Genomic DNA, 11,517 nt, shown 5'->3' with positions numbered 1-11,517 from the left:
CCGGATTATGAATAAGCACATTTTTTTTTTTTTTTTTTGTACACGAGCCACACAGGGCTTCAAGACCGTTCTGAATTGCAAGAGGTTCGCACACATTGCTATGCGGGGAATTCTGTTTGGCACTCCAGACTCTATGAGCAAAGGAATTGTCATTGTTCAGAATTAACTACTCTCCATACTGAGATGCTAGCATCCCTTGAAATTATCATGCTCATGAAGGTGGAAAATAATTCTTTGTCTTGCGAGACAGCCACCACCAAAGAATGTTTTGTATTGCATGACTAGGTAATGAAACCAAACTTTGTGTCAAAGTCTTCTTCTGCTTTACGCAGAGCATTAGTTGATTTATTTTTTCTAGTCACAAGTGATGAGAATGTAAATTTCTTTGAGGAAGGTATTAAAATCCCGATATTTGGTTACGTTGCCATACAAGATTGAATTTCCAAGGGCAGTAACCTTGTCAATCTTGTTCTGAGGAAAATTGAAAATCATTTGCTGGGAATTAATATGAGAACCAAGGGAGGTCTCGACGTGCTTTGGGTTGAAACTGGATTTGTCGAAATCCTTACTGAAACTCTTTATGGGTGACAACAAGTTGATCATAAAATTGGCTTTGTCAAGACACTCTTCTCTGGTGTAAGAAGGAGAATGGATATCCCCGAAATAGGTGATTGTTCTAATGCCACTACTCCTCACCGAGGCAAAGACAGGTTTCATAACTTTAAGGAAAATCTGTGGGGTCGAATTAAGGCCAGATAGAAGGCACTGAAAGAATGCGGTAAAATACTATTTCCATTCGAAAGACTTTGCTTGGTGAACAAGGTGAACGGATACCGATAAATATGCACCCTTTGGAGGGGCAAAATTAAAGCCTTAATCACGCGAAACTGTTCCACTCTGAAGTGTTCGAATCTTACAAATTTGTTTTTCAAATTTATGATTGGACTTAGACCGCCAGTCTTTGGTAGCGCTAGGTTAGAGTTGATACTCCATGTGAGGAATCTCTCTAATAGCTTGCTTTGCGAGAATCTTCAGAGATAATTCTTCATGGGTTACCTTTTCCTCCTCGGTAGAATGTACACTTTGTACAGGAAAAATTTATTGGTATGGGGTTGAAATGAAACTACGTGTATTGGTTTCATAGCCAAATATTGTGGCCAATATCCAAGAATCAGGAATTATTTTGACCAGTCATCTTTTGAAAGCTTGAGATTTCCAGCAATGAACGGTTTTGGACAGTACTCATCCTTTTTTTTTTTTTTTCATTTTGCTGGCTTGCGTAGAGACATTCATGACCCACGATGTATACTTATGTGACACTTGTCAATTTTTCTCAGATGTCTTTCTGAACAACTTTCTATCAAGTGGAATCGACTTGCTGCGCAAGTGTTGTTGAGAAGGGTTGAGAAGGGGTTTCAAGATACCTCGATGGTGCATGCTCAGATCATACGATAAGCAAAGCCCGGGACTGTCAGGCCATCGATGGTGACATGAGTTGTTTAATTCTCGTTGTGTCAGTTGCATGGATGATTATCCGTGCATGATCTGTGAATTTCAGAAAGGATTTACATGCGGTAGAAGTCCCTTCACTACATTTTGTTGTAGAAGTTGGGAGCTCACAAGACCCAAGTCCTCGTGAAGGAGGATCGCCCAATTTGCTCTCGATTTTTGGTGTGAGAACTGCTTGGGCAGTCGATGGCAATTGAGCATTTGCTTCGCGATTTTTTAGAGACTTACCTTCTGATGTGGCAGTGTGACTGCCTTCATTACCAAATCAGCCAGTTTTTAAATTTGGCCCAAATGAGATCAGAATTTAAGTTAATATTAAATTGGGTACCAGGCTTTGAAAGAGTTTGGCTGTAGGGCATGGCATCCGGATCAATTCGGTTGTCAAAATGACCATAACCACAAGGGCAGAGTCAAGGCCACCCATACAGGGCAACGTAATCAGTTTTGCCGGGAAGGAGGCTGACATGAGTATATCGTCGTCTGATGAGCTGCCGATGGGGTTGGCTAGCTCGCTGAAGTCTTCGATGGGCGGGGCAGCGCCCCTGTCCCCGCGGACATGGCTCGCATGTCCGGACTAGTCGCCGGGAGGAGGAGCTCTCCTGCACCAGCGGGCATGGCTCGCATGCCGTTTGTCATTACAACGGTGTGCCGCCGCCCTATCCATGAAGCGGGAGAGTATCTCGGATAGATGAAAGGTTTCTCTAGTTGAGCTTCAAGGCGGCCTTCCATGCCCTGATCTCCCCGCGGGGATGGGGGCTGAGAGGTAGCGTCGTCTTCCCGATCACTAGACATTGGAGTTTGAGATGTATAATCAGGGAGGTGTCTCACCTCCCTGGTATAATTCACTGCCGTCACACTTGAAAAAGATGCTTGCTGCTCACTGACACGGGTATTTATAGCCAACTGGGACTGCTTGGAATTTTTACCTACTTTGAATTTCATTACTTGACTTCACTGCCTTAAACACCTGGGAAATGCTAACCTCTGAAGACTTATACGAGTATTACGTAATAGAACTAAATTGAACGCGAACACCACACGTGAAGTAGACTACCAGTAATTTTTGATAATGACGCGTGTTTTGATCAACCTTTGATTGTGCAAGCTTGTGCAACCAATAAAGGCGAAGGTTTGAAAGTGCCCTGTGCGCATTAAACGCAGTGGCATCTTTGGTACAGTGGCCAGTTAAGTCGATGGTATTACGTAACCCGTAGGAAATGACTGGTCTCTATGGAGTGGGGCGGGAAATTTAAAACTTCCTTTACTCGACCTCAGGTTCATTCGGCCTTTACAAGGGTGTTGAGCGTATCGCTCGCATTTCCCATAGATATTCACAGTAAGCAAGCAAGCTGGTGCCAGAAATCATCTCCATGAAGTGGGGCGGGGGATTTGAATTTCCTTTACTCGAGTTCACGTTCACTCGGCTTTTGGTGGCTGTGGAGCATATCGCTTGCAATGTCGACAGATATTCAGAGCGAGCAATTTTTACTGCGACGTTGTAATTGAATTTTCCTCTGATCTTCAATACAATAAAAGCAAAAAACAAAACAAAAAATAGAGCAAAACAGAACAAAACACTAGAGCTTGAGGGAATTCATCATTGTATCGTACCAAGCTGAATAAGCAGTAGAGATGATTATACATGTCTGTTATTATCGAGTTATGATATCAGATAGATAACTGTCGTTATATTTTCCGACAAAAGCATGGGATTGAGGCATTTATTTGTAGTCGAGATTTTTGTTAAGAGGTGGCTATTTTCATTTCGTGTTTTTTGTAGTTTGGTCGGTTTATACTGTGCCGAAAACGAAGAATTTTTTTTTCTTGAACATTAGCCCGTTTTCTCCATTTAATTTTGCTGACGTTTACATCGTGCACGACAGCATGAAGAATGATTTTGTTCGCGAATGAGAATGTATTTGCATTTCTCGCATTCATTTGTGTTTTATGCGTAAGCAATTTTAGTTGCTATACTTGTGCGTTGGGATACATGTTCTGAGAGGGGTTTTTTTCACTTTTTTTTTTCTGCTAAGTTGTGTTTTTTCCTGCGATAGATCTCTGGCTTATGATAGCTTTGCTTACCGACCATTTGTTTTTTCTAACGTGCGTTTAATTCAGGTTGTATTACAGTTTCCGCTTCAATAATCCTTGTATATTAAGCTTTGCATTAATTCGACAGTGTTTAAATGTAAGACAGTTAAGTGAAGCTCGCAAAATTGTTGTGAAAAAGTTTTTGTGTATTCACAACTTCAAGTATTTTACTTGAGCGTGCATGAGACTATCATTTAACTAACAGCGTGACTACAATACGTGAGCAAGACTACCAGTCATTTTCATAAAGGTATGGGGTCCTATATACAGTGTTTTGGTTGGCCATTGAAGGTTTGGAAGTGCCTGTTTACATAACGCAGTGGGGGATCTGTGTACAGAGGCCAGAAATCATTCAAGCGTGGCAGTATTACGTAACCGTAGGAAATTACCACTCTGCGTAATGTGGGGGCGGGAGTTATAATCTTTCTTTACTCGAGACGAGGTTCATTCGAGCTTTGGCAGCTGTGGAGCGTGGACCTCTGGAAGTTCAAGAAAGAAGCGTGTTTCTACCCATGTTGTGTAATCTTTGTTGATTACACCGGCCTGATATTCTTACGGTGATAGAATACTAAAGCCACCATGGAAGACGACTGTCGCAGATTTAGTTGTGAGTTTTGCAGCGCAGATTTCACGGAGAAAAAGAATTTGTTGCGCCACCATCGTGTATATCATCAAGGACAGAGAGTATTGCACGTGTGTGATTTGTGTGGAAAAGGTTTCAGTCGGCCAGATAGTCTCAAACGACACATGAAAACCCACCAAGATCCGAATAACGTGAAAACAAATGGTGAAGACCAGCGTCTAACTTGCTCACAGTGTGATGCACAATTCATAGAACAGAAGCATCTTGATGAACACGTGAAAACGCATCGCCTGAAAGAAACCTTTTTGTGTCATACGTGTGGACGGACATATTATCAACGTGAGAAATTTATGAAACATCTGGAGTCCCACCGACCCCGGACTCTTCAAAAAACACCCAAAAAGCGAGCACTTGAACAACAAGGAAACCAAGCAAAAAGTAAGTATAATCATTAAACTTAAAACAATGACTGTGATGAAGGGGTAATAAAGAAGCTATACAAATCTGTTCAAATAGATTTTGAATTTTGCCGTCACATCGATAACAAATGAATTTCAAATACTTATTAAGTTTGTTTTATATTCCCACCGTGTGATATCGATATGAGTATCAGTCAGCACGGATTTAAAAAAAAAATGAATATCTCTATATTATGTGAATAGAGCCGAAGCTACCAACATCAGAGATCGGCGTAAAATATATCTAGATATACAGTATATATTTTTTCTTTTGTACATTGAATAAGTGTAATTAACATCGCATGTCAATATTTTATTTTAGCGTTCATTGATGTGTGTATGGTATTGTGTGTGTGTGTGATTGTGTGTGTTATTTTTTTTCTAGAATCTTTCAGTTCCTTCAAAATGTACTGACGCGATATTCATGTCTCTTATAGCCAGAATTTCGCTAAGATTCATGTAATACTATCAAAATGTCTTTCAACGTTGAAACATAGAATGCTCCATGAATGTTACATGTCTATAAATGTCATCTAGTATACACTTTCACGATAAAATTAGTTTAATGAGTTTGTTTCTTACAAAACCTCGTCAGTTCTCACTTGGTTTAAAGTAAAAACAAAGAGAAAGCAGAGACTTCTTTGTAGCGTGGTGATCAGTAAGAGACAACACACATGCTTGAGTGTGACTTCAGATCGTAACAACAATACAAAAGTAATGAATAAAATAATTGAAATAACAGTAGACCTTGCATTGTTGGTTTTTTTTAAAGCATGGTTACATGCATCATTGTAATGTTTTTACTTGCTGTTTCGTTCATAGTTGTTTAACACAGATCCATTCAAGTTTATAGTTGAATCAATGAAGAGTGAATTGTAGGCGCACAATATTAACTTCTTAACTCAATTTAAACCGAAAAATATACGTACATGTATTTCCTTTCCAGAATATTATATATATATATATATATATATATATATATATATATATATATATATATTCCTATTTAAAGCGTAATGCCGCGATATATGTGCTACAGTGTACACGTACAGTATATGAGGCTTCAATTTAACAAACAAATACTGTGTACCAATTAATGTACTTAATTTTCAGGACGTCGCGACCAGGCTGACTTGATACCAGTTATCAACGTTCCTCCGCACATCGATCCTGAAAGCTGCGCAGCCCAAGTGTACAGGGAACATTGGCTTGACATTCAAGACAGACAGTCGTTTGGCAGACTTCATCGCTTTTACAACTTTCATCTTCCAAACTTAAACAACGATGCTCTTCGAGAAAAAGCGCAAAACGTGTTCGAACAACAGTCTACCGTATTTAAGATCAATGCGTCTTATGGTTTTGTATTGTGTAACAATGAAACAAACGAGTGTCGCTATTATTATGCCAATAGAAATAACAGACTTTTCAATGAACCCGCTCTCATTTCAGACGAAACATCATTCCACAAGTTTTTGGATGAATTTCTCAAAGAAGATTTGCTGGAATATGCTCGAACACTTCGCCCAAATTCCAAATGGGTGGTTCAGCATATCACGAATGTGACGTTCTACGTGTTTTGTATCAAAGATCATCCGATAGGTACTGGAATTGATCTACCACTTTACATACTAAATAACAAGTCCATTGTTTCTTTAGCCAACAGCCATAGAGATGGTCGGGTATATGACGATAACTTATGTCTTTTTAGATGTCTAGCTCTTTTCCGAGGGGTAGATCCCCGATGTCTTGAAACCAAGGCCAAAAAATTGCTGAAACAGTATACAGGCCTACCTCATGTTTCCACCTCAGAGTTTTCAGGCGTTAGACTCGGTCATTTGAGTAAAGTGGAGGAGTTCTTTAAGATCAATATTATGGTATATGAGTTACAACCAGTACAATTTAGTGATGATGAAGATGTGACAGAATGTGAAAAGAAACTGGCAGACAATGATAATGTAACAGTAGCCACTAAACTCGTCCGACGGGGATTGGACAAATTTCCAGATACTATGTACGTAAATCTATACGAAAATCATTTCAGCTTCATCACAGATATTGAACAATATTGCCAAAATTTCCAATGCCGCACATGTGGCAAACTTTGGAAAACTCGAAAGTCACTTCATCGACACGAAAAAATGTGTACTTCTAAAGCCACTAAGCATATTTTCCCTAAGGGAAGAGCTACATTTCACAACCCCTTGACAATATGGGACGAGTTGGCTGATGAAGGGATTTTGGTTGAAGAAGAGCGCAGATACTTTCCTTATTTTGCTACCTTCGACATGGAGTCCTACCTAGAAAAGATAGAAAACGGCAACAACCTGAAGTATACCCCCACTGACAAATTACAATATAGCTCTAGACATATTCCGATGAGTGTAAGCGTTAACTCAAATGTTCCCGGGTACACAGAACCATTTTGTCAAGTGTCCGATGGAGACTCACAAAAACTAATCGATGACACTGCGATATATATGTTAGAAATCAGTCGTCGTTCTTATTCTTTGCTTCAGTCTTTTTACAAGGACGTCACAGAAAAATTAGATCGAAAAATACAAGAATTTGGAACCTCGCAAACGAAAAACAAAGACAAGCCTAAGAAAGCAACCCATCTCATGAGACTAAAACAACGGTTTGTCAATCACATCGAAGAACTGCCTGTGGTTGGGTTTAATTCGGGGAGGTATGACATTAATGCAATTAAACAATTTCTCTATCCTTCGCTTTTAAAGTATGATTCGATCGACTTTGTCATAAAGCGAAACCATAATCACATGGCTCTGAAGTCGCAGCATCTCCAGTTCTTAGATATTTCAAATTTTCTTGCCCCTGGATTTTCGTACGCAGCATTTCTAAAGGCGTATGACTGCGAACAGGGGAAAGGTTACTTCCCTCATAGCTGGGTGGATTGCCTCGATAAACTGAATGAATCTGAACTTCCCCCTATTGAAGCTTTCAGGGATAATCTTAACCATACCTCCTTTTCAAGAGAGCAGTATGAATACTGTCAGCGCATGTGGAAAGAAAATAAAATGTCTTGCCTGAGAGATTATTTGATATGGTACAATAATCTCGATGTTACACCTTTCATTGAAGCTGTGGAGAAGATGCGTGAGTTCTATATAAATCTCAAAATCGATCTGTTCAAAGACGGTATTTCAGTTCCTGGACTTACCATGAAGTATCTGATAAAATGTAGCCCAGAGGCGCACTTTAGCTTGATCTCGGAGAAAGACAAGGATCTCTATTACACATTTCGTGATAATTTGGTGGGAGGTCCGTCTATCATTTTTCATAGATATCATGAGCGTAACGTAACAAAAATTCGTCGGGGTAAGCCATGTAAAAAGATAGTTGGTTTTGATGCAAATGCGTTGTATCTACACGCAATTATGCAAAGAATGCCAACAGGCCACTATGTAAGACGACGGATCGAGAATAACTTTAAGCCAGAAAATAGGCATCCGATCGCCCAAGAGTGGTTAGAATACGAAAGTTTTTGTCGACAAATTCCCATTCGACATGCCGGTAACCATTCTGAAAAGAAAATCGGACATTTGCAACTTCCCGTGGATGGCTTTTGTGCCGAAACCAAACAAGTGTTTGAATTTCATGGATGCTACTTCCATGGGCATCCTTGTCATCTCAATAAAGGTCAGATAACGAATACCAAACTGGGAAAAACTATGGAGGAACTGTTGGAAAAAACCAAGGAAAAACGGCGATACATACAAAGTCTGGGTTACGAGTACATTTCCATTTGGGAATGTGAGTATAAACAAATGCGCAAAACTGATCCCAAACTAAGCGCTTTTCTCACGGAGAGGTTTCCTCCTCCTAAATACCGTCATGGGTTGACCCAAGAGAATCTTCTCTCTGCTATTCAACATGGTGCTCTCTTTGGGTTCGTTCAGTGTGATATCCATGTGCCTGATCATCTCAAAGAACACTTTTCAGAAATGTGCCCAATTTTTAAGAATGTAGACATATCTAGAGAGGACATCGGGGACGTGATGGGATCCTACGCCAAGGAACATGACATCATGAACACTCCTAGGCGTAGCTTAATTGGGAGTATGTTTGGTCAGAACATACTACTTTACACACCTCTACTCCAATGGTATCTTCGCCATGGGTTGGTCGTATCCAAGATACACCAGTTTGTGGAGTACAAGCCCGTTGCCTGTTTCAAACACTTTGGTGAAAGCGTGTCAAATGCTAGACGTAGGGGTGATATTGATCCCTCTAAGAGCATTATAGCTGACACCATGAAACTCATCGGCAACTCGTCTTATGGAAAAACAATAACAAATAAGGAAAGACATCGAAACGTCAATGTTTGCGATGGGAAGAAAGCCGAGAAACACGTTAACGACACATTTTTCCGGGACTTGAACCCCATCTCAGACAATTGTTACGAGGTTGATATGGCGAAGAGAAAGATTAACATGGACCTCCCTGTTCAAATCGGTCATGCCGTTTACCAATTAGCAAAACTACGTATGCTTCAGTTTTATTACGATTTTCTCTTGGAATACGTGGATCTGTCAGACTTTCAAATGTGCGAAATGGATACTGACTCCGCTTATATCGCCATTTCGTCTGAGTCGTTCGATAACATAATCAAACCCAATATGAGACACAAGTATGAAAACAACAAGGCAAACTGGTTCCCTCGAAACGATACCCCCGAGAACGCTCGATATGATAAGAGGACACCTGGGTTATTCAAAGTAGAGTGGGAGGGGGATGGGATAATAGCACTTTGCAGTAAAACATATTACTGTTTTGGTCCTACTGACAAATTCAGTTGCAAAGGGGTCAACAAGAAGCAAAATGACATTACGAAAGACACGTACCTGCAGGTACTCCGTTCAAAGGTTGCTGGTAGTGGCGTCAACAAGGGATTTCGCGTGGTCCAAAACGGAATTTCCACTTATTCACAAATTAAGAATGCCTTTACCTACTTCTATCCAAAGAGAAAGGTATTGGAAGACAACGTTTCAACTACCTATTTAGACATTTAACGATAAAGTGAAGCTGTTGTCATTAGATCATTCTCTCTATATACATTTTGTTATCTTTGTTTGCTTGTTTTGACATTGGCTTGTGTCACTGCACGCTCTCAATAATGAAAGGAACTGTATCATACAGTTGTCACATCGCAGTGTCATCGGTTAGTCGTTGATAACCTAAGCTTTATATGTGAAATGCTTTTGACCTCTCTTTCTCTCTCTCTCTCTCTCTCTCTCTCTCTCTCTCTAAGTGATACTATTCTGTTTCATTTTTACAAGTGTATTTGTCCTGTATATTGCGTATTTTTGACTCACGTCCACGCAGTATGGCAAACCATTAAAACCAATGGTTATACCGTCAGTCAATTCAGACCCGCATGTCAAAACTGACTTCTTAAGTGGTACATTACATAGAACTGTTCTACGACATAAAACTGATTAAAACATGGCCCCGTCTATTAATTCTGCAGTGTAAAGATATGTTTTGTACTTATTCGTGTGATTATGAGCACAGGTGCTGATGTACTGTTGTATAAGTCTCATTTATTTCTTTGATAGAGTGAGGTGTATTACATGTATTAGTTTTTCTTCGAAATGCAGGCTATACGAGATACTGACAGAATTGTTGTACATAATGATTAATAGATGTATATCTCGTGCACGCAAGAGTCAATGGACACGCATGTATTCTTTAGTCTAATCATCGTAATATACAAGTATGCAAGCTAACACAATTAATCTACGTCAAGAAAAAACTTGTTTGTAGTCTTTTTCTATGTTTCAGCCACATTTCTTTTTTGTTATTTGTATGATATCTTATAACTTTAGCTCGTATTTCATGCCAACACTTTTTCAATCATACTCCATTCTCAAAAAGTGTAGAGTGTTAACTCTAATTCATCCAACAATTGTCAATTTGTCATTAGTGTTTCGATTTTATGAACTGTATTGTTATCACTGCAGGAATATAAACCGTCTTTTTGTTCTTGTCAGAAACAAACCTATCATTGTTGCGTTTGTATTTTCATAACTTTTGTAACCATAACTCAATAATCAACGATCATGCATAGTGACGTAAATAAACACAACGCCAAAGTAATGTTTGCATAACAACGGCTTAAGTTTGGTTTTGCATATATAGGTGGTTGCGTCGACTCTTAATACGAATTTACAGTCACTTATCTTCAGTGCCATGAATTAGCAGAGAAGGGTTTTACAACATTCATCGTCTATATATTTGCAAAAATGTTTATATTCTTATATACGTGAGACGCATCAAGCTTGGAGGCGTTCCTTCAGGCAAAGCACTGGAAATGCAAATGGCAAAGTATCTCATCAGACAAATAGATGTATCAAAGACATTCAATATTTCACGAGGAAACCTATCATTTGTATTTCGTGCAAAAGTGTTTTCAGTCGTATTCATTTTCAAGACGGCTGACTTTTAATTCAGTTGTTAATTGTCATTGTGACAACGTACTGCATTGTTTTTGGCTCAATATTTTTTTCTATGCTAAAAAATGATAGCGTATTCGTTTCTATTTTAAATTTTTAATTTTGCAGTTGTCAGACAAAAATTTTTAAAAAACGAGTAATCTCCTAGTGTACAAATGCATGAAAATGTCAACCAAAACACAACCGTAAAGTATTCTATACGATAATATAACAGAAGCATGATTTTATATCGTTTGTTGTATCGATTGTTCATACAGGTTTACAGTAACTTTGTTCATATTAGCTGTACATAAAAATAATTTCGTGTATAAAGTCTGAAAGCACATTACTTGTGAATATATGTGATCTGTACAAAAACAAAACCAAGTTTAATCTGTGTATGAATTTTGAATCGATGTTTCCA

At 39.0% G+C, this 11,517-nt stretch overlaps 2 protein-coding genes across 2 annotated transcripts; both read left to right on the top strand.

Annotated features, from left to right (window-relative positions):
* The first annotated feature begins 4,179 nt into the window (after positions 1-4,179).
* Positions 4,180-7,381, top strand: LOC140241913 (uncharacterized). Its single transcript, XM_072321660.1, has 3 exons — positions 4,180-4,621; positions 5,755-6,240; positions 7,377-7,381. Exons 1-3 carry the CDS (start codon positions 4,180-4,182, stop codon positions 7,379-7,381), a joined length of 933 nt encoding a protein of 310 aa, XP_072177761.1.
* A 1,531-nt stretch (positions 7,382-8,912) lies between these two features.
* Positions 8,913-9,671, top strand: LOC140241583 (uncharacterized). Its single transcript, XM_072321317.1, has one exon. The coding sequence runs from the start codon at positions 8,913-8,915 to the stop codon at positions 9,669-9,671; it is 759 nt and encodes a 252-aa protein (XP_072177418.1).
* Positions 9,672-11,517: the final 1,846 nt, after the last annotated feature.

Source organism: Diadema setosum, chromosome 18 (assembly GCF_964275005.1).
Source record: "Diadema setosum chromosome 18, eeDiaSeto1, whole genome shotgun sequence".
In the NCBI taxonomy this organism is placed as follows: Eukaryota; Metazoa; Echinodermata; class Echinoidea; order Diadematoida; family Diadematidae; genus Diadema; species Diadema setosum.
The sequence above is the reverse complement of the archived record's forward strand: the minus strand, read 5'-3'. Positions and strand labels throughout refer to the sequence as shown.

Coding starts and splice junctions, on each gene's coding strand:
- LOC140241913 (XM_072321660.1), top strand. CDS start 4,180: ATGGAAGACGACTGTCGCAGATTTAGTTGTGAGTTTTGCAGCGCAGAT. Junction 4,622..5,754: donor ACAAGGAAACCAAGCAAAAA/GTAAGTATAATC, acceptor CTTAATTTTCAG/GACGTCGCGACCAGGCTGAC.
- LOC140241583 (XM_072321317.1), top strand. CDS start 8,913: ATGAAACTCATCGGCAACTCGTCTTATGGAAAAACAATAACAAATAAG.